Source organism: Pseudonaja textilis, chromosome 2 (assembly GCF_049901715.1).
Source record: "Pseudonaja textilis isolate UNSWEBS1 chromosome 2, rPseTex1.2, whole genome shotgun sequence".
NCBI lineage: Eukaryota > Metazoa > Chordata > Lepidosauria > Squamata > Elapidae > Pseudonaja > Pseudonaja textilis.
In genome coordinates, this window is record NC_141991.1 from 80,773,130 (window position 1) to 80,797,920 (window position 24,791).

Here is a 24,791-nt window from a genome sequence, read left to right on the forward strand (position 1 = left end):
CTGTGTGTAATTCTCTTGTATGGTGTTAAAAGAACATGCATTACTCTTATGATCCTTTTGTTCCTGGTTGCTCGAAACAATAATTAACAGGGAAAGTGTTGGGGGTCATGGTTACAAAAATACTGTACAAAAATCACTATGATTAAATGAATCAAAATATGAAGATAAGAGAAACAGCCTTCCTGCTTAAGCCACCACAACTGAACTCATGACTGAGGCAAGATTACATGAAATATATTATATTCAGGTTATAAAACAGGCTAACTCTGAATATACTGTTCTTTTTCCATTCATAATGTCAGTTATCAATCTGAATATAGAAATCATGCAAACATAGAAAAAGGAGACAACCTTGGATGAAGGCATCAACTTTAGCAACCCAGAAACAAGAGTAACATTATCTCTTGAATGCTGTTACTTCGTTTCAGCTTTTACAAACACAATAGAAAGTTTTAAACTTTGGAAAATATTCCAGTCCCGCCAAAAAAAATAAACTGGAATATCCAAGGTATTCTGTACTGAGTCACTTCATTCATATTATGTTAAAAGGTCAATTTAAATGTTCTTTTCGAAGACAGGAGTGGCTTTTCATTTGCCCCCCCCAAAAAGACATTAACTCACATGTTTGCCAAAACAATTCAGCTATTGTTTGTAAAGGTGACATATAATCGAATATTATCCATGAGTATTATTGACCACAATATGTACAATGTTGTTTTGATTCAGCTTTCCCCTAATTGATGGTGTCAGTTTTCCCAATTTCTAGCAAGGCTGCTTTAATTCAACGTAGTTGTATAATTTTTTAAAAGTAATATGTTTTTCTCTTTTGTCTGTATGAAGCTACTGCCAGGTCTTAATAGAAACAACATTGAACTAAATAAGCTTTTTCATATTTTCTTTTTTGCTTTGTTTAAGCATATTATAACAAAGGCTAGCTTAGCTACCAAGAAGCATATGGAACACTACAGAAGAAACAAAAGAATCGTTAGCTAAACCTCCACATAGCCCTGGGAAGGAAGAGAGGATGAGAAAGTAACTCAAAATAACTATGCCTTGACTCTCTTTGGTATAATAGGGAACTTCTGTGAGCCATTCAAATAACAGAATTCCAGTAGTCTTGGAGTAACTTATTTCTTCAACTGGTCTACCTAAAAGGGCAGATTATGTAGTTATTAAAATCTAGTAATTTAGAAATGGGTAGTACCATTTATTTAATACTTCCTCCCTTCCTATGCATTTGAAAAAAAGGTGTATAAGAGATTATCTCAAAATCAGAATAAATAGCTTGCCCAAATTTCCTGTCAAATAACTATCTAATCTTGTTAAGTAATCAGTCACATCCCATCTGAAGGCAAAAAATAAAAACAGTTTTCATTCAAACTCTTGGAGTCTTTACCTTATTGGGACAGAGGACAGCTTCGGGAAAGAAAATGATTTATGAGCTGCAAATAGATACCTAGGAAGGACTTATACTTGAAACTATGCACATTTTCCAAACCAAACTAGAAAACTTGGATTTTCTTTCTCACATTGCAAAGCAATTTTATTGTTTGGGTATGGGAATTGCCATGGGAGAGTGAAACTAAATCCACTAATCTGAATGAAATGAATTAGGGATACTTATAGAGCAGTTCTAGAATAATCTTACATAAATTGAAATCTTGCATTTTATCAAGACTATTTAATCAGTCAAGACTGCTAAGAAAAAAAGAGGGTCAAGAAGCATTTGGGAGAAGTTCAGTGTTGCAGAAAGAGACAAATCTTTAGGAATTAACCACGCATACCCAAAGGCCATAAAGTTCTTGTTGTTGTCAAGGGCTACCATGTCATAAACCAAATTTAGACAAATAATGGATGGCAGAGATGCAGACAACTTTCTTTGTTCCTTTTGTTTGTTGATCCAGATTTTTATAGCCTAAATGTGGTCACCCTAAACTGGATAGGTTAACAGAAAAGTAGTAGAAGTATAACATGTGCCATAATGAACGTATTAGTTAAATTAAAATTAATAATAAATTAACAGGTTATTTTACAAAGGAGCTTAAATTGGGCTTCTTCATAAGTTTGGAGCTCAGATTAGAGATGGCTACTTCATTTGCTACAAACATCTGAATGAGTTCTAGACAATAGAAGAGAATTTTAGTTTTTTAAATTTGTTGTCAGGTAAATCTTTGCAGCCCAGAAATGGTAGATCTGGTATAGAATGGATTTGTGTCAAGAATTTTACAGTCCTTCAGCTATAATATTGGGTTCACTATATTACTATTCTCAATATAATATTATTCAATAAAGGAAAAAAAAATCACACCCAGGTACTATGTCCTATCAGATTCTGAAAGCGACTAATGACTTGGAAAATTCTTTTTTGTTTGTTTATTGAAAAAGAAAGCTCTTTCTGTGCCTTGATGGAAAATAAATAGTATATACTGAGGAAATATCTTTATCTCTGATCCTCATGAAGCAACATGTTCTTTATTAAAAAAAACTGGAGATGATGAAAAGTATTTACGTATTAAACACACATTGAGAAATGATTGTAGCTGCAATAAAATATTGTATTTAATGGGACAGATATGATTAAAAACCATCAGAACATTTTCTCATTAGATAATGCCAGCTATCTAGAGTCTAGAAGTAATAACAAGTTGTGAAGGAGTATTGAGGAAACTTCTGTAATAAATGTTGCTATTGCCAACTTACTCCTCTCCAATTAAAAATTACATGAGCTACAGCAGTGTTTTTCAACCTTAGCAACTTAAAGATATGTGAACTTCTAGTCCCAGAATTCCCCAGCCAGCATACTGAGTATACAGTCCCAAATGTCTTGGAGGATATTAGGTTGCAGAGGTAAATCAATACATTCATATATTTACTAGCCACTGATTTATTGTTAAGGTCAGCTGTATATGTGGAACTCAATTTTTTTAATACCAGTGTAATTGATGCTTACTGAAGGATTTTTTTAAAAATGTATTTTACTTGAACTACAAATATTGCTAGGATCTACCATTAGTCACATTTAAACAAAGTAACAGTCTTTGTAAGATCTTGGCATTAAGACAAAACACCAGGGAAAATGCTGTAGAGTTTAATAAACAGCATGATATTTCATGCATGACTGGCAAGTGACAAGCTATTTGAGTACTAGCCAAGCAAAGCTGTTGGGGAAGATAACACCTCAACGGGAAGCTATTAGTATGGTTTCCATAATGTTGACTGCTTCTTTTAATTGCAGAAATATTTTACCATTTATTGCTTGGTATCAAAGAACTGATCCATGTCACGATGCATTGAAACTTGGGATTAAAGGCTAGTGATTTCCAAAAATCAAATATATTTATAGCCACATTTTAGAACTTGTTGAACTCTGAGTTAAAAATGTTGATTTCGGAATTGAAATCAGTTCTCAAGAATTGTTTTTATTAAGTTACAGATACAAAAATCAGATTTGGTTTCTGGAAGGGCAAACATTTAGAAAATATGAAGAATATTTACACACTTAATATTGATCTGCCTCCTGAAAAACAAAGGTACTTTATCACTATGAAATATGAATTTCATATATATGAATTATATATGAATTTCATTCATGTACACATTAAACCAGAAATCATAATTTGTTGAATGAGTCATACCGGCATCTTTAACAAATATTTCCAAAGCATAATTTGAAAAACTAAGCAACTAAGTTGGAAACAAAGCCACAAAATAATTTGCTTTAGGTATGAATCACTGGTCATGGTGTGAAATCTGAATTTCAGACATCTGTCTTTGGGGAAACTGAGAGGAAAAAATATTAATTATTGATAAATTCTGAAAAAGGCTTTCATGGTGCTGTTTTCTATTACCAGTACTCTCCTACCAGTTCAGCTTAGAGCTTTAGGAATTTAGTGTTAGCATTTTTCAATAATTGTATAATTTTACACTATTTTCCAAGAATTATTCTGCTTGAATTACTGCGTACCCCAATTCTCAGAGAAGTCAAGCCCCAAAATAAGTTTATTTTCTGGAAAAAATGTTATATTTTTCAAATATATTGAGATAATACCGGTATATTTAATGTATATTATTTTGTGGCTTTGTTTCCAACTTAGTTACTCAGTTTTGCAAATTAATGGATTATATTTATACTCTACTCTTAAATTCAGCAGTGCTTGATAAAATATGGGTAATTTCACCATACTCAGAGGTAGAAAATAACATCGCATTCTCTTTAACTGCCAACTACATGCACTAGCTAGGATGTGGTGTTTAGAGCCACTAATAGACAGGAGAAAGCCAAGTTTGATGTACACTAGGGCTTAAGACACCAGGCTAGAAGCCGGGAGCCTGTGAGTTCTAGTCCCACCTTAGGAACAAAGCCAGGTGGCTGACCTTGGGCCAGGCGCCCTCAACCTAGGAAGAAGAAGGCAATAGCAAATCATTTCTGAAATCTTGCCAAGAAAATTGCAGGGACTTGTTCAGGCAGTTGCCAGGAGTCAATACTGACTCAGGCAACAACAACAGCAACAAAAACTACAGGATAGCTCACTGGGATTTTAGAATATCTCCCACTTCCATATGTTTGCCCTTTCAGGGACAGATCTGAGTTTCACACAATCAAAATATCTTAGTTTCTAATATTTCTTTCTTTTTATCCTATAGATAAATCCGGGAAGTAAAGCTGCTCTTGCTAACCTTTGCCCAGGTGATGTCATTTTGTCAATTAATGGTGACAGCACAGAAACCATGACACATTTAGAAGCACAAAACAAGATCAAAGCTTGTCTGGATCAACTGATACTGTCTGTGAAGAGGTAAATGTCTCAACTTTCTATCTCATGCTGACCTATCAGGTCTGTGCGCACATGTGGTTGGGAAGTTTATACCCAGTGATTGACAGTCCACAACCAGATGTTCATTGCCTAACCTCTTTGTTATATACAACTCTGGTTATTTTGTTATTATTTACATAGCACTTTTTAGCCTTATATTTAAGATATAATCAAGAAAGAAAAACAAATCTTCTTATTTTCAATTGTTGTTGCAATCTCCTAGGTGGCAAATTAATCAATTATCATTTTAATTCTCAGCATGTGTGTGTGTATGTGTATATAGGCCATTAAAAAAATCCTCTGGTTTTAGTTCGTTCCGCCATGAATAATTAAATATGACATACTACAGCATTCTGGGATTGAGGGAAAACAGAAGTAAGAAAGTCTTGGGGTAGTGGAAAGAAAGTTATTAAGAAGTTCTGAGGGCTGGGGCTCCCGGTTTGCAAGGCTTCGGTGGCGGCAGGAATCCGCGATCGTGTGCGGTTCCTGCTGCGCTCGCCGCTGGAGTGCTCCCGATCCTCCCCTGAAGACAGGGGAGACCCAGCAGGGGTCCAGGGGAATCGCAACCCCCCTCCTCAGCTGGCTTAACTCCCTTTTCCAAAAGCGGTGGAGCGGCGGTCAGCAATGGCCGCCACAAAGAAGCTTTCATCTGGACAAGAAAGTGCAGGAGGAAGCTGAGAAAGTGAAAGTTTTTGGTTGAACCAGGATAACAGGTAACATTTAAATACCCTGGAATTTTAATTTCATTAAAGATACTTTGTTCCCAACGAAGATCGGAAAAAGCGGTGGATGAAAGTTAAAAGGGAAAGTTTGTTTTTTCTCACTCTCCTTCCTTATGGTGATAGCAGATGAAAATCAGAAAAACCCCTTTTGGCACCAGCAGGTAATTAAATTTGAAAATTAAAGCCAAGGGGACATTGAAGATTTCTGAACATTGGAATTAAAAACAAAAACTTTTTTTGCTATAAGTGGGAAGGGAGAGGAAAAGAATTAATATTAAGATTTTGCTGGAGGAGGCTGCTTGGAACTTATAAGATCAGAGTTAAATTGTAACAAGACTTCTAAAAGATATACTTTGGAACTTTGCAATTGAACTGTACGCCAGGAAGAGAAAGTATAAAAAGAAGAAAGTGCTAAATGAAACAGTTTGTGTCAATTTGGATTGCTTGGTGACTTTGGGACCTTTGAAAATTATTATTTGAAAAACTAAAAACATTTGGGTTGTTTAAAAATTTTTTCACAATGGCATTACTTGTTGATGAACTGAAAATGGAATTCAAAAAGCTAAAAGAAGAGGAACAAGAAGGGAAGAGCTCTTCTGGATCTGTTTTTCATTTTTTAGAAATGGCGATTTCTACCTATCAGAAATTACAAGAACAAGAAGGTTGGGATGAAGAAGAAGAAGCCATCTTTAATGAACAAATAACTTTAGCTGGGGAAGAAAAGGGAAAGAGGGGAAAGATAATGGAGAATTTAAGACTTAAAAAAACAACCAAAAAAGAGAAAAATAAGGTGAAAAATCGATACAATGTCAGAAAGCAACAGAAAAGAGGAATACAGAAGAGGGTGGAGATTAAGAGGGTGGAGATCAAGAGACGGGTGGGTGGGTAAAAAGGCCAGATTGGAGAAGAAAGGAAGGGAAAAAGGGAAGAGAAGTTACAAAGGTTTGAAACAAGATGTAAAGAAACAGGATTTATTCAGAGATAATGGGTAAAAATATGATTTAAAAAAGAGATTCTGCAAAAGTACATAAGACTGTATTGTTGTATTTGTATTTGAAATAATGTTAGAAAACTGGAACATTATATGATTATAAAATGGGATAAAATATTAAAAGGAATGTGTAAAATGCTTAAGATTTAATGATAGAGTTTAATTTGCTATGGATTATTGTTTTAATTATATTATAAACTTATTATTTTCCTTTTTTAAAATATAGTACGTAGCTTTAGAATGTACTAAGCAGAATCAGAATGAAAATTATATATTATTTTAAGTGTTAAATTTAGGGGAAAGATATAAAGGCGTCATACTTCAATCAGTGATTACAGGAGAAATTTTGTGTTAATGAGAAAAGATAATAGATAATTGAAATAGAACAGACAAAAGATACAAGCATAATGATTTAAATTGAGATGAAACAAATAAAATAGAATTAAGAGAGTGAAAAAAGGGGAGAAGCTATATAGAAAATGTAGAATGGTAAATAAGATATGAAATGGTATATAAAGTGAGCATGAATTTGATTTATGTCTGTACAAAAAGATGTAACCTGGGACTAAGCTGCTTTCCAAAAAGAAGTTTTATGTTTTCATGTTTTTTGTTTTGTTTGTGTATGTTTGTTTATTGAAAATTAATAAAAAATTTATTAAAAAAAGAAGAAGTTCTGAGGGCTCAGTCTTTCTGCAAGTTGCAGAATTTTCATTAAAAAGCTATTTTAATTGGAAAGGGGTTTGCCTTAAAAGTCAACTCCTTGTCATTTTATCATATAAAGCATTGTCGTTGGTGGTGGGATTCAAAACTACTGGTTCTGTGGGTGTGGCTTGGTGGGTGTGGCAGAGGAAGAATACTGCAAAATCCCATTCCCTCCCCATCCCACTAACCTGCTTTCCAGTTCCGTTCTCCTGTGCAGGGCAACCAAAGAAGACCCAGCTGATCAGCTGGGACTTGGGAAGCAGAGAATAGATGGGGGTGGGCCAGTCAGAGGTGATATTTGCTGGTTCTCTGAACTACTCAAAAGTTCCACTACCATTTCTCCAGAACTGGTCAGAACCTGCTGAATACCACCTCTGATTGTCATCTATAAGGTCACTGTTATAATTTTATTCATAATTTGGATCACAAAAAGAGAAGTACAGTAGTCTCTTACTTCTGGAGAATTGCATTAAATATTAGTTAATTGTTTCATTTTATTCAATTATCAAATCACACAAAATCTACATAATATGAAATACAGGTAATCCTTGACTTAGGATCACAATTGATCCAAAATTTATGTTGCTAAGCAAGACATTTGTTAAGTGGTTTTGTCCCATTTTACAACCTTTCTTGCCACAGTTGTTAAGTGAATCACTGTAGTTGTTCAGTTAGTAACATAGTTGTTAAATGAATCTGATTTTTCCATTGACTGTTTGTCAGAAGGTTGCAAAAGATGATCACATGACCCTAGAAAACTGCAACCATCATAAGTATGAACCAGTTGCCAAGTGGCTGAATTTTTATCACATGACCATGAGGATGCTGAAACGATCATAAGTGTGAAAAATGGTCATAAGTCATTTTTTTCAGTGCCATTGTAACATTGAGCAATCACCAATTAAATTGTTGTAAGTCAAGGACTACTTGTAAATGAATAAAGAATTTCATCCAAATGTAAAATTACAAAACAAACTAATCTCATGTTCACAGTTAAAACATATTAATGTGTTGGACATGTTCGCTGCCATTAGTTATTTGTAAAAATAATAAAGGCAGGATGCAGCTAAATGAATGAATGAATATTATGATAACTGCTTTGTACTTATCAAGGGGCAGCAATTCATTTTTCTTCTCTGATTTATACAGTTTTACACAATTTTCCTTTCTTCCTTCCTTTCCCTTCCCTTCCCTTCCCTTCCCTTCCCTTCCTTCCTTCCTTCCTTCCTTCACCTTCCCTTTCCCTTCCCTTCCTTCCTTCCTTCTTTTCCCTTCTCTTATCTTCCCTTCCCTTCCCTTCCCTTCCCTTCCCCTTCCTTCCTTCCTTCCTTCCTTCCTTCCTTCCTTCCTTCCTTCCTTCCTTCCTTCCTTCCTTCCTTCCTTCCTTCCTTCCTAAAGAGGGCTTGCAATAATCATGCTGGTTTTAGGAGGCAGGGCAATGAAAGAATGCTGTATATCTTTATAAACTATAGAGAATAACAGACCATTAATTAAACATTCTTGAAGCTTCAAGAGCAAAACTCTCAAGCTAGGTTAGTTTTTCCATTCATTTTTCAGGATACTATCAGGAGGACAAAGGGTTCTTTCCACTTGTTAGTATGAAGCCCCTTCTGTAATTGGGGATTGATTTGCTAGTTTCAGAGAACAATGTCTTCTTTCCAAATGTTGGCACACATAGCACATCCAGTTGGTGTTCTCTATTCTTTCCTTAATATTGGCTCTGTTGCTCTCTAACCCTATTGTCAGAAGTGCTTCCTGACAGATCTTACACATTTGCAACCCAGCCTTTTAAGAGATGATTCCAAAGAGAGTGTCAGGAACCTATTAACACAAGAGGAGCCAAGCCCATGGTCAATTCAGGTTAACTAATAATTAAAGTTTGTGATCTGGATTCTTGCCTATACTGACAGTGGTCCAATCTCAGATCAGAAAATAACATTGAGAATGTAATAGGGAACTTCTCTTGACTGAAACAATTCCAAGATGCATGGACTGCAAAATAATCAAATTAAGCTCACTATAAGATTTGTGCTAAAGTTGCAATATGTCAGTACCTTTGGAGCTAAAAAAGCCCAAAGTTATTGCAACATGTTTGACATCTTAGGCATCTACTTATATACTGTTGGTGAGACCCATAATTATGGAGGGGAGGGGGACAAAGTCACATATGTTTTCAGTATTTGATCCTGTACAATTTTTACTGGAATTTTACAATTTTAAGTGAATGGCATTTTTTAGCTCTTTAGGTTTGGTGTCTTCTAAAAGCCTATTCTGAAGGTAAATACATGTAATTTTAATATGGCAGAGTATATTGTTTACTTTTGAAAAATGGAAATGCCTAGGTTGCTCATATACATATTTTACAAAAAAATGTGAACTTGATTAATTATAGAAGGGGGATTTTACATTGGATTTTGTCTCTTTGTCTCTTTCAATAGAATAAGTCTCACAGAAAATTGCAAATGATTCTATAGTCTTGCCAAAATAATTATTGAGTTTAATATTATTTTAGTGATTTCAAGGATACTTGTAGCTGAAAGATCTTTTAAATCAAAACCAAAATGGCATTCTGATATTCAAAGTATTTTCACTTTATTGTTTATACTTTGTCTTACAAAATATTAAGGTACCAAAATCTTGAAAACTCTGAAACTTCAGGTTAATGTTCTTAACATGTTAGAAAATCAATTCTAATACAGTGGTACCCAATATTCATTGTTAATTCGTTCTGGGAGGTGTGATGAATACCAAAACTAATGAGTACCAAACAATTCTTTTTCCATAAGGGATAATGTAGTAAGTCACAAGGCAGTGTTGACAATAGTATGTTCTAACTTGTGTGTTGAGTATCAAACAAATGATGAATACCAGGATAAAATGTTTGTATCAAAATTGTTGAATACCAAATTCAATGAGTTTCAAAGGTATTATGGTATCTCTGTTTTTCCAGTTTTCTTCTATAGTAAATTGGGTTGAGTTGATTCAGCATACAAAATAGATCAACTTTTTTGTTAGATAAATTTAGTTTATGTCTCTGATACTGGCCAGACAAAACCACTCTACTACCTCCAGACAAAATGTGAATGCTTCACAAAACTTGGATGTCTGCTTTTTCCTTATGACTTAACATTTCCAGTTTCTTCCACTGTAAGATTATTTTTGACATGAGAATAGGGAATATTCTTCTGTGATGCTTCCCAGCATGTAAACATTCCACAAAAATACATTAAAGGAAATGGGAATTTTTATTTCAGCATACACGTAGAAAGATCCTGTGTGAAATCTCAGAAGACCTCAACCATATACATTTATGTCAGTTCAAAATTTCCCATCAACCTTGGTAAGAAATACAACCATATACCATACATAGTAACAGAAGATTTCATAAATAAAGGTCCTGAATTAAAATTCCCGATTAAAGTTGCTAAATTGTCAAAACTTTGGAAGAGACCAAGGGCCTATATAATGCATTTATCTTTAAATTAGAAATCCATATAATTTAGGCAGCAGTTCATAACTCTGTAACAAAGAATATAAATAAGATACTCTGACAGAGTTATTTGTTGAGATGAATGGCAATAAAAAGCAATCAATAAAACATGTATAAAAATGTATAAAAATGCAAAAACTTAGCAATATTAGGCAAGTGAAAACAGTGGTCAAGTATCTATAGATGTGGCATGGGATTGGTCCTTCCTTCAGGGACATGTGATTGGTTATTATTTTTAATTATCTATGGAATTCTTCATTACATGCCCTTTCAGGTTCAGTTCTGAGGGAGAATTCCCAGGAGAAGCAAAGGGAATATAAGAGTGTGTGAGCAGAGCACCAAAATATACAGAAAAAATAAAGTACTGAACAAATTGGAATTGCTGAACTGTATAAACTGCTGCCACAGGGAATACTGGGAGAACATGAAAGTCATAGCATACAAAACACCAAATATCAATAAGTATAAGAAGAAGATCAAAGAAGCAATAGAATGGGAAGTAACAGGCTCCCCCAAACATTGGAACAAAGAGTGAGGTTGAAATCTGAAGGACAGGGAATGAGGATTTCCTTAGGCAGTTAAGAAAAAGTTTTCATGGTGGGCCAGTCATGATATATTTAAGATAAATGATTATTTAGGCTTATATATTGGAGGAGAAAGAAGAGAACTTCTAAAATAGCCAACTATTTTAAAAAGCAACATCTCCCCCGATTGGAAAACCTACATGTTTATTTTATGCAGTAAGCAAAGTAATTATATTAACAATTTTATTGGTTATTTTTAAGCCTTGACCAGATAAAACATCTGAATGTTACAGTTATTGTATTTCTTAACTCAGCCCAAAGCAAATCATTGAATTGCAAATAAAGATGTCTGGCCAATAAAAGCAGTCACTGCTTAAGCCAGATGCAGACTTATTTGTTACTGAAAATGAGTCATCCTTTTAGCAAAGCATTGTTTTCAAAAGAAAAGGAAAACTAGCTCCATCAGAAAATTATTTATTGCAATCTATATAGAATAGATCATTCCTGTAGGCATTCCAGAAACCTGAATGTGTTTTCTTTATATTACTATCAGTACAACTTGTATGAACAAACATTTCACAGCTTATAGATTTAATGTTGTTTTCTTTCTTTTTTTTAACAAATTTTATTCAGTTTTTCACATTAAAAACAAATATCTCTTTTAGTGAACAACATATTTCCAGGTCATCATCTTTACATACAAATATGAGAGCAATTATACATTCATATATGCATACTTAATTATATTATTACCTTTTCCATTCCAAATTTTCAGTAAGGAGAGAAACAAACACATTAATTCTAGCCTCTTTCATTAATCTCAATCGAAACATCTTTTTGTTTCATTTCAATTATTTCAAATATAATCCTTTAATATTTATTTTAAAAATAAAGATAAACAATATGTGTTTGTCTAATAATAATAATAATGATAATAATAATAAAAAGTTACCAATGTCTCTCCTTGCTTTTAATAGTCTATATTAACTTATTAATTTAATTGGTTCTTTAGTCTGTCATATTCCCTTTCCATTACACATTCTTTTTATAAATTCTAGATTAATAAAAATTTTAACACTAAAAAAAAAAACAAGTATAGGTTTTCCCCCTTTTACTGTTTTGAGTGTGACACCTTAATGATTAAAATATACCTTTATTCCCTCATCTCGATTCCCAATAAACCATTATTTTTAAGAAGTTACAATAATAATCATTACATCTTTTCATTTGGATTCCACAGCATATTTTCCCCGCTTGATTTTTAATAAGAGTTATCAGTATCTATATTACCCTATTTTCTAAATATTTTTAATTGCAGAAATATTCTTATTACCCCTTGTCACCCTGCAGAATCCCCTTTTTAATTCATCAACCATTATCTCTGAAAAAACAATTTTTCAACATTTTACTGTTTCCATATTTCTTTATTTCATGCACTTGTTTCTTACCGTTTCTCCTCCCCCTCTTTTCCCCATGTCTTTTCTCATTCTAGTTCATATCCCTCTCTTTCTTAATATCTTCCTTTCCCCTTTTCTGCTGGGTCTTTCTGCCTTTCCCCACTTCACGGGTATTCCCCTTTTTGATTGCCTTCTTAAATCTCAACTTCTTAACCTTCCTTCTTTCCCCACTTCTTTGTAGTGTTCTTTGTGTTAATTGTCTATTTAAAATGTCTTCTCCTTGAATTGACTCCTCCTCCTCTGAAGCTCTTTCTTCTTGTTCTTCAATCGCCATTTCCATTTTTTCTAACACAGAGCAAAGTGATTCACCTCTTTCCTGTAGTAATTCTCTCATATTTTTAAGTTCCATTTTTAATACCCAAAGAGATATCATCATTACATACTCTTATATTTTATGATCGTTAAAGTCCACAAAAAAACACTTTTACTTTCCTTCTTTCTTCTTTCAATTTTCTAAAGTTCTCAGTTATTCCAGCCGAGGGTCTATACCAAAAACATCAATCAATCGCACAGTCAGTCTTTCCTTGCTTTTTTCTTTATTCTGGTTCTGCTTTCACTTTCTAATATTCTTACTTTGTTTCAATATTTCTTTAATGTTATATCCACACAAGTTCATTCAGAAACAGGATGCTTTCCCTTTTGATTGAACTCAAATTTTTGTCAAAAGTGGCACTCTCCATTATACAAAGTCTTCACCTTTTTCCCCTATTTTTTTATTTAGGGTTTTTCGAACCTCAATATTCCAGCACAGTCCAGTCTCCAATTTGTAAACTTTATTATTATTATTTTTTGACAATCTTAAGTCCAGCTTTAGTTTATGCCTGTTTATTCCCAAAATATTTTAGTCCAATTTAGTTAAATCTTTAGTTCCAGCTTCTTCCTTTCCTGGTTCGAAGCCCCACTTAGCTGTCAAAAATATTTTCTTTTTTTCCCCCTGTCCCTTTGTAATTTCGCCGCTCACTTTTCTTTTCTTAAAAATTCCATGTTACCTTAATCCCGGGGTACTTTTGTTTAGTTGTATTGCCCAGTTGTCCCGATTCAGATGTTATCCACCTCTTTCTTCCCTCCTGCACAAATCTTAATCCAGCTGAGTCCTCCTCTTCGGGGTGGCCATTTTAAACCACCGCTGCAGTCGTCTTCGGGGGGAAAAAAACCAAGCCCAGGAGAGATGTGGCTCCCCTCAATCTGGCTTGCGGCTTCCCCTTACTCCACCGCCCCTCCAAGGCAGCTTCAGCCCCTAATTGTAATGATCGGAGCTCTCCAACGAAAGAGCATAGACCACAGCCGCAGAGAGTCGTGATCTATGGTCCGTCAGGAGGCTCCGCCTTCTTCCGATTTAATGTTGTTTTCTTAAGCACTGTTGTACATTCAGTGATTGGAAGGATGATTACTGAAGGATTATTGATCAAGGTTTTTTCCCCTATCTTAATCCCATTGAATATAATAGTTGCCCATACATGAAGTAGTTTCTAATAGTTCAGAAAACAAACGGTTATGAACCACTTTTCATTATTTTAAAATGCTGTGTAATTGACAAAACTCCAATGATTTCTGATTAAATTTAAGATATAATCAAGAAAGAGTTGCAAATGAGAACAACCTCATTGGAATACTTTTCCTGTTGAGAAAAGTGTATTCCATATTAATATAAATATTAATTTAGATCAGCTGCATATGCAAAGGCCCATCCGGCATTTATTGTGATAGCTTAATTATCTCTGAATTTTTTTTAGTAAATGTATGTCTAGGTTTTAACTTTAGATTCATGCTACATGTCCCAAACATATAAAGACAGCTCATCTTTCTTTACAGTCTGGTTTAGTAATTCCTATAGGTTGGAGTCACTGTGTTTTTGCGTGCACACATTCCTATCAGTGAAGGATGAGACTGCTTTCCTGTTTGTGTCCTTGACATGTTCTTCTTTGTTTGCCCCATTTATTTTCCATCAGACAGAACGGAGGCCAAAAGAAGCGGAACCGAAATCTGACTTGAACAAATCACTTTCACTATTTTTATGTGTTGAGATTAAGGGGAAAAAAACAAGGGTGGGGAAGAGACGTCTGTGGGCCAAATGGAATAGCTCAGTTGTTTATGATTTTTGTTTCTCTTTATATCTTCTGAGTGAATCCTCCTGGAATTTGGTGCTGCTCATTCTTTGCCAAATAAGGTTCCATGGAGACCCAACTGTAGCCATGTGATTAATGATCATGTCAAGAACAAGGACGTCTTTTAATGAAACTCTTTCATCTTCTGGCAATTGTTTTTCCATACATCACCATACGAATGAATTATGACCAATATGTTGTAAAAAAAAGAGCTTTATTTTGTAGATTATGCAAAAATCATATCCTTTCTTAGTGAAAACTGAAAAGCATTAGAGATTGATACAATATTACTATTTCTTTTAAAAAGAAGGGTTTGAGCTCTGGAAAAGATAGCATTATTATTGGAAGCTTGAAAAAAAAAGATGGTGCTGTTTTCAAAGTGGGGTTTAACTTTTATACATGGCTTTATTGCATTGTCTCATATCAGAGCCAAAGAAATTTTTCTGAATTTTTCAAAATATGCACACCCTCATATTTCATTCTTTGTTCAACTAAGGGTTTGCAGAGACACATAGGGGAAAAATTACGTTTAAATGACAATGGTGATACATTTTAAAGAAAAGTTAGATGAATTGACTGTACAACAGAGTGTATTTTAACATAAACATAGATGAGATTCACAATGAATATTGTGGAGAAAAATCTGAAGCACCAGATTCAACTGGGTAATTGAGACACCACACCTGAAAAGTCTTATTTCTGCTCACTATCAGACAGAAAGGCTGGATAACCAAGAAAAAAGCTTTTGGATTATTATAAAAATCCTACAATTATCCCTCTCAAATGAACGACTTTGATTATTTGACTGAGTGTGGTGTTATAGATTGAATTGGAGCAAAATGACATTTGATGCAATTCCTTAGATTTGTTTTGGTCATGTGCTTTAAAATAGACAAGGAAACATTATAGCCATCCTGGAGCTGTGGTTCATTATGCTTGGCTGTAATTAGAAAAACGAACAACACTTTTAAAACCAGTCCTGCATGCAGTACTTGTTAGCATTTCCATGCTATATTATTAGAAAATTGTTTAATTCAAGCCTGACTACTTCTGCTCTAGACAACCTACAGATGACATACTGAAACTCACATAAAACATGTGAATTCATGACCTTCCTAGGTGAATTTTAAATAAAACTATTTTATAAACAAACATTTTTTTAAAAAATACAAAGTTTCCAGGTTTCCATAGCTTGTAGGTCTCCAAAGAAGTGATTACTTCAATGATTAATAATGTATAGAGGAACATAAATATATGAGTGCTATGATTTGTTATTTGGAGAATTACATGGAATGTGTGTTGTGTATTGGCACAGGGGAAAGTCAAGAGCCAATTCTATTTCATGGTAGTTTAAAACCACAATGTTTTATTTAGGTAGTTTGTTTCCAGCACGTTTGGATATAATAAAACATCTCTGATAGTGATGCCATATGTAAACATACGTGTTGTTGTATGCAGCAAAGTGACATTGGTACACATGAAAAGCATTATTCATAATTTTCTCAAATTTCCAGATTGAGTCATAGGTTAAAAAAGAATCACTTCTCAGATTTTGGGGTAAGAACATGTATAATATTAATTACATCTTTTCCTCTGGTATGTTCTTGAGGAAACACCGGATCTCTGATTTAAATACACAAGATCCATAATAAGTTTTAACACCCATCAACTTTTATATTCAGGAGCCATTATTGGGAGGTGGGGAAAAGGAGGAAGAATATTTGCTGCCAACAGATTAACTAGAATTTCATTTCATTACTTGTTTAGAGAAACAATTTCAGGTTTGTAAGAATTTTCCTATACATATGCTAAAGAAGGTTTGTAAATAAGTATTTGTTTGGTGGTCTATAGCAACTAAGAACTCTTGTCAAGTGAAGAGAGAAGGAAAGTTTATAGTGGTGATTATAAAGGAATTGTATACTAACATAAACTGAGCAAGATCTAGATTAGTACCATATGTGAAATCTAGCACAATATAGAAACCGACTGATACCGTAATGTTAAAATACCATCTGAAGGTATCTTGGGAACATAAATAGGATGTATATTTTCAGAATGGGTTGTTAGTTAGAGTGGTCAACTTCATTCTTTACCACCTATAATTTCTGTTTTCCTTCTGTAAAATAAGCATAATTATATGATAAACTTGTATTCCAATATATAGAATAAAAATGGGACAAATCAGTAAAATATTATATAAGTTCAATCCTAAAATAATGCTTGTTAAGGAATAATTGTTAAGGAAAGCTAGTGAAATGGCTAGTGAATACTGGCAATAGCTAGTGAAATGCCAGGAAAACAGTCAAACCTTTAATCACTAATAAGCAAATGCCACATGTCAGGTCATTTCCCTTGAAATGGTACTTGAAAAGGACACTTGTGGAGAAGCAACGTTGGATTTAAACATGGGTTCATTATGTTCAAAATCATCTGAAAATGATCACTTCTTAGTCCAAAGAAGTATTTTTGGGAGTGAACATATAATATTTTCTTTAAAATTAGTTAATATCACTACAAAACATTATACTCATTAACAATTCTTTGGATAAATCTACACAAGCTAAATTTGATGGATTCATAATAGACAAAGTTCAAGAGGATACCTGCTACAAGATTTTTGTCTACATAAGGGATCTACAGAAAATAATCCAATAGAATGCCCTGGATAATTTTCCTATATTGGATTTACAAAAGAGGCTTGTTAAAGCTTTGAAGAATATTGTGGAGATGAAATAAAGATGAAAAGTTAATCAATTTTTTAGGACAGTATTTGAAAGGACTAAAAATCAAAAAATTTAAAAGGAAAAGGAAAAAATATAAAGTTGACTTATTTGATCAAGATTAAAATAGAAATATTGCTAGTTGTGGTATTCCTTAATGGATTTTTACTAATCAGGATTTAAATGATGAGGTTTTAAGGATTTATTTATTAATAAGAGATGAGTTGTGGGAAGAAGAGGTCATTTGTTGCATTTTTAGAGAAAGTGATAAATTACTAAAATTGTTTATACTTGTGATAAAGGCAGAAAGTCACTTCATTTCCTTTTTTTACTATAATCTTTTCTATTCTTTCATTTTTTCCTTTTCTTCACTTTCCTTTTTTCTTTGTATTCTCTTTTTTAGTTTATATTAATGTTTATCTTTTTAATTGTATCTTTTAATAAAATTACTATTTTAAAAAATCATTCACTGTTTGGAATCAGGTTTGCCCTTAATTGAAATAAGACCATAGATTTCACATTTTGATTAGTACAGGAGTTTCCAAACATTGCAACTTTAGGATTTGTGGACTTCAACTCCCAGAATTCCTCAGTTGTCAAGTTTGGAGACCCCTGGATTAGTGGATTAGTGCAGGGGTCCCCAACCACCGGGCCGTGGACCGGTACCAGTCCGTGGAACATTTTCTACTGGGCCACCGGTTTGCTGGGCGCCGCCATCTTGTTTTGATGAGAAAGTACTTCCGGTGAGCTTTTCCAATTGGAAAGCGGCGTTTGGGTCCTGAAGGAATCCTCGCGCCTTAGTTTCATCGAAGGGGGGACGGCTTCGAACAAAACTAAGGCACGAGGATTCTTTCAGCACCCAAGGCAAGGCGAGCTGAGCGACTGTCTCGAAGCTGTCCCGAAGCCCATCGACAAAGGTACAAAGGAGGAGTTGAAGGTGGCGGGGAGAAGCGGGGGATGGCTGGCTGGCCAGTCGCTCGGCTCACCTTGCCATGCGTGCTGATGCCGGTACCGGGCCACGGATCATTTTGTGATGCCGGTACCGGGCCGTGGCACAAAAAAGGTTGAGGGCCACTGTATTAGTGGATAAAACTATTATCTTCCTCAACCTCCACAGCATCCTTGACCTTGAATAACTCTTCCCTGCCATGTGAAGGGATTTTTTTTTGCACGTTTTATTTTTTATTGGTTTTTTAAAAAGTTTCTATGTAGTTTATCATTGTCATTTTTAATAAACTTACTATTAAAAGACATACTATTATCAAACATTTTATGATCACTTTCAAATCAGGATTTGGTTCATGGGGGCTTATTTCACAATCTCAGGATGATCTGGCTGTAATTTCTATAATTTTTCTGGTATCTTATTTCAGCTGATTGACAGTAAATAGCATCCAATATTTTCCTGTGTTCTGTGTGTACATTGTGTGTTTGTGTTGGTGTTGTCTGTCTTTATTTAATTTTAACTTTAAAAACATTAATTCTCACTGAACATGGTGGAACTTGCTTCAGAATGTAACACTTGTAAAAATTGAGAACAACATTCTTATCAGAGTTAGAGTAGCCTATATAATTGACTTTTTCAAAATGACTTGTTTCATTTAGACAAGAAAAAAATGTCCCTAGGTAAAAACTTTCTAGACTAAAACCCTTACATGTTGTAAACAGTTCGTGTGTCATTAATGCCAGCAGTTCACTTAAACTTCAGTGTTTAACAAATCAGGAATTAAATATAAATAAAGATTCTCAGTTGCATTTTTTAACTATTACCTTCTAGGAATAAGAACCTTTACATATTCTAAAGTGACATATGCAGCCTAAAATGAAAAATAGAAATACCCAAAGTGAGTTATATTATGAAATCTTATTTATGTTGTTTTGATGAGATAGCAGTTGACTACTTTTGCTAATATATTGATGTCCAAAAAGATTAATTTGTGGCAAGATAACAAGCTAAGGCATTAAATTGAAGGCCAAGGATGTACATAGGATACTACTAGCTTTGGTACTCATGCCTTTTCCTTATTTCTGCCCCCACTCCCAAATATTTATTTGGTCTCCTCCTTGTCAGCTTTATCTGTGGCTCAGTAATTAAAGCAAATCAGATTTCTTAACCATGATTTGAAAATATGTTTGAAATCCTTACCATGAGCATAATGGCTAAGTTAATCATGGAAAGACGGAAAGGGATAATACTTTAATTACTGTATAGTTAAGCTAGACAATTTTTAAACGAATAGAACATATTTTTTCTTTCTCTAAAATAAACGGCTAAAGGTTTAAAATGTTATTGTTACAGTTTTTTTAAAAAAAAAAACCTAAGCAAATGAAATGAATTGCAAATCATAATGTTTAATTTTAGAAAAGGTGGTAGAAAAGGTAGTTGTGCAACAGCTCCAGAAAATGCTGGAGGAAGTGGAGTATTTGGACTTTTTTCAGTTGGAAATCAGATCTGGTGATGGCCCTGAAATGGCTTTGATCGCAATTGTAAATAACATGTGGCAGGAGCAGGATGGAAGCGGTACATCCATCTTTGCTCTTCTTGACTTCTTGGCAGGTTTTGATAACATCAATAATGGTATCCTTCTGGATTGGCTTTTGGGATTGGGAATGAGTGACACTGTGTTGTGCTGGTTCTCTTCCTTCTTCCAAGGCAGTCGTGTTGACCGTAGGGACAGCTCCAGCCTGCAATCATTCCTTTTCAAGGTTCTGCAGGGTGGTACTTGCTCGGCTCCTATTTAACATCTCCATGAAGCCACTTTGTGAGGTCATTCAGAGGCATGCCAATTTCCACCTCTGACTGCCCATGTGATACAGTGGAAATTCTGTTTAGTGTCTGGAAACTGTGGATGTTTGGATGAGAAACAACAGGCTTCAACTCAACCCTAGCAAGACTAAGTGGTCTTGGATATTAGGGCACCCTGGTTCTAGGGACTTTTCATCTTTAATTTTGAAGGTGACTGTACTATTTCAAACATAATTGGTGTGCAATCTGGGGGATGTCCTGGGCATAAGGAACAGGCGGCAGCTGTAGCCAGGTCTTTGTACAATTTCATATTGTTTGCCACATGTGCCCATTCCTAGAGCAAGAGAGTCTACTCACAGTCACTCATGCTTCAGTCATCTCCCAAATAGATTACTGCATTTTATTGGGGAAGCCATTGAAGAACACCCAGAAGCTGTGTGGGATATAAAATGCAACAACATGGGCAATAATGTGTACTCCTTGATCAGCACATGCTACTTCTCTGCTCTGTGAGTTGTTAGTGTGCTTCTGGGTTCAATTGAAGGTGCTAATAGTTACCAATAAGGCCTTAAAGAAGTAGTTATGTCACCAAGTTTGGATCTATGGTAGAGCCCATTCAATGATTGATTTGCTGATGGCTTCTTTCTTTTCTTTTTTAACTCAGCTGCTGATTATGGATGCATTGTTTTTGTAATATCAGGACTTTCGTGGTGCTTTTAACTGTTAGCTCCCAGAGTCATCAATTTGAAATGGACACTTATATAAATTGATTGATTGATCGAATGGGTGGATGGATAGATGGATGAAAGTTTACTTATCAGTATAAAAAGAATATAATAGGACAGGAAAAAAAATAAGTAAATGATGTTTTTGATTCATCCAGGTTTCTGGATTCTTGGAAATATATAAAATTATATTCAAGCTTACTAACAATCTACTGTATATTGTACGTATAATTCTTAATTTTCCATTACAGAGCTGAAGGCAAGGTTTGGTCACCTAATACTGTAGAAGATGGAAAAGCACAAGCTTATCGTGTCAGTGTAGAACCTGAAACACAGGTATGTGATCTTTACATAATTTAAATCATTTTTAAAAATTTCATTAAAATAGGAAATAAATCTTCCTCAATACAACACATAATATAGTTGAACATTAAATGCATACTTAGGACATCAGAAAAATATGTTGCTTTCTGGATCTGTTGTAAATTTAAGTATGCAAAATCTTTTGCATTTTGTACTTTATTTATGTCCACTGCCATTCTATGATCTATTTGAAATATTCTATAGAGATTCATAGCAAAGATTGACTTAAAAAGAGGTTGGTAAGGTTTAATTCTGTTGAGGGCTTGGTGAGGGAACACATAAGTAAGGAGGACTATTAGGTAGATCCAGTACTAAAGGAATTTAAATGATGGTTTCTTTTCTAGTTTTTTAAAAAAGATTGTTCATTTGCTTGGAATCAGAGCCTTTTTAAAGTATCCTTTAGATATATTTCCAGAGTATTTTTAGATTCAACTGTAATGTCTAAATGTCTGCTTGGATAGTGTGATACGTTGATGTTTATAAAAAATTGATCTTTACATTTCATGATGTCCATATATGGGCTAGGTAAGTGGTCACACTTTCACTAACCTTTCAGAGCAGCAGCCCATAGAGACTCTGCATACAATGGCAACAGGCTATAAAGTCTACTTGTTGTGGTGAAAGCCGTTTTGCCACCAATATCCTTAGCTCGCAGGAGAGATTTTCTACCAGTTTAAATTCCATCTGTCAATTTCTTGGAATGGATTATATATACTTCTGATTTAGTTTGTGCGGTAGTTCATGATTGCCTATGGACTAATTCTAAAATGAAATGTTAAAATTCTGGAACATCTGTGAAGTGGTGATATGGTTTAGACAGTTAACATAATTGCTTCTATGTTTTTTTCTCACAGATCTTGATTTTTTAGTTGCTTAAAGCAGTAAATTACTGAGATATAACAGAAAAAAACTTGGAATGCGTATAATCAAACAGGCTCTATGTTTTAGGATCTATATAATAGAACATGACAATGAAGAAGCTGTTTCCTGCTACCATTGTATCAGCACAATACCAAAGCAATCGTAAAGGTGCTATTATGTGCTAGACTTCAAAATAATAGGACAGACGGCAAAAGATTGCAAAAGTTGCTGATAAAAATAGCAAAGATTTACAAAGTCCTAATACCGTACTTATTACTAAAGCCACTTTGGTGCAGGGGTTAAGAGATCATGTTAGAAACCAGGAGACTGGAAGTTCTAGTCCCACCTTGGGCATGAAGCCTTACACCAGTCACCTACTCTCAGTCCTAGAAAAGAGGCAATGGCAAACCACTTCTGAAAAATCTTGTCAAGAAAATTATAGGGACTTGTCTAGGTACTATATAGTACTGTATCATTATTATATATCTAGGTACTATAGAGCTGTAACGGTGCAGTGGTTACAATGTAGTATTGCAAGCTGACTCTGCTCACTGCCAGCAGTTCGATGCTAACCGGCTCAAGGTTGACTGAAGCCTTCCATCTTTCTGAGATATGAGGGCCCACATAGTTGGAGGCAAAATGCTGACTCTGTAATCAGCTTAGGGAGTGCTATAAAGCACTATGAAGTTGTATATAGGTCTATTACTACTCTGAGAATCAGACACAACTGAAAAAGAGATGGGGAAAAAACTTATTGCAGAAAGCTAGTTCCTTTCAGAACTTTCAGAAGCTTTATCAAAATTGGGGCCACCATTTCTTATAATAAGAGGAAGACAGTGAAAGACTATTTTTTTCCTAGAAACCTGTCCATCATTTGCCATCTTTTCTATGCAGGTCAACTCCAGTTAACAGTCATATACATTTAATGCTATTCTGAATTATTTTATGAATTATTTTATTATAAAATAGTTTTCAAGGATACTATTTCCTTGAGTATCCTGTTTGTTGGAAAGGCAAGGTAAATATATTATTACATAAAGTAGGTATATGAATTAATATTATTTCAGATATTTCTTTATCTGATATAGCATCTTCTGTAGGGAAATGTAGTCTGCACATCCTTAATCTGGGTTTATTGAAGAAGCATGGTGAGGCTGTCTGTATTTTTCCCCATTTCTTGGCTGTGTTTGCCTAATTAATCAGTTGTAGCAATTTATTCTAAAAACTGTTTCCAAAAGATGTTGATGTTTTCCAAAACTGTCCATATGGGGGTGGGGGGGGCACTTGGAAACAAATGCATGAATTCTTACTGCCAAATATATTTCTGAGGGAGAATGCACATTACTTTTGATTCTTGCCAGGATTAACCAACATTATATTTTCTATTTATTTTTAAAATGGAAATTAGCTGTGTGATAATGGATAGCAGATAGTGGGCCAAAATGCTGCCTGCCTATATCACAAAACTTATTCCTGCCATAGTTAGCAGTAGTCTCTACAATATCTGTATAGATTCCAACCAATAGAAGTATTCCTCAGATTGCAAGAGCAGTTGAAAGAACCTTGACTAATCTGGAAGAAGCTAAACAGATCCAGTTTGGTACTTGGATGGGAAAACAGGGAATTGGAAAATTCCAAATTGTGGGAGCTCCATCACTTGCGACTTTCAAGAAGAGATTGTTCTCCCATCTGTCACTCTTCCTAACAGCTTCCACAAGCAAAATCAATAGGGAAGCCAGCAGGAAATTGCATTCCCATTGCTTTTGTGCTCACCCATGGCCAATCTATTTATTTCTTTAAGTAAGCAAATATTGACAAAAGAAGACTCAATGAGTCATAGGTTGTCTAGTGCTTTTTTCAAGTTTAAGAAATTTAGATTGTTTAGAAAGAGATCGCAACTACACTTGATGGGCGAGAAATAGCTCTCAGGTGATACTGACTCATCTCCTGGCATCTAGAAATTATAGATTCCAAGATTGGGGTGAGCCACCAGGATGCCTAGTGTTCCAGAAAAGTGATTCTGAGAGAGCCCAATCAAGGAACTGTCAAGAAGAAAACAACACCTCTACTAACACGGACAGAGCAAGGCACTATATATAAACAGAGAGCAAACCCAATCCTTTCTAGCACTGAGGATATTATATGATCTGGTAACAAAATGTCTGTAGGAAAACAACCACATTCAGAGAGCACCAAGGACTCCACCGTTCAGCCCTGAGCTACCCTCTTCTATTGATTCTAATATTTATCTTGTAGTTACAACAACAACAACAACAACAACAACAACAACAACAATAATAATAATAATAATAATAATAATAGTAATAATATGTAAAGTGTTCTAACCATTTTAAAGTGGTAAATATTGGCATTATTACTATTTTGAAAATATGTAAAGTCTTATGGGAAAGGAGACTGAAACGCTCATCATTCCCCTAGAGTATTTCATAATCTTCAGGCCACTTAAGAAAAGAGATCATTACTATACATTCTCTTATATTTTTATTCTTATAAACTTTTAGTCAAAACACCACCATATGGTGCTTATAAAAGAATGGGATATTTGCTTTC

The 24,791-nt window shown here is 34.5% G+C and overlaps 1 protein-coding gene across 1 annotated transcript in view; it reads left to right on the forward strand.

Moving 5' to 3' along the window:
• PDLIM4 (PDZ and LIM domain 4) overlaps nt 1-24,791 on the forward strand; it is a 76,575-nt gene that overhangs the window by 20,828 nt on the left and 30,956 nt on the right. The window contains exons 2-3 of the mRNA XM_026696453.2: nt 4,645-4,796; nt 21,248-21,332. Coding sequence (XP_026552238.1) covers nt 4,645-4,796; nt 21,248-21,332 — 237 coding nt within the window. The remainder of the gene's footprint in view (nt 1-4,644; nt 4,797-21,247; nt 21,333-24,791) is intronic.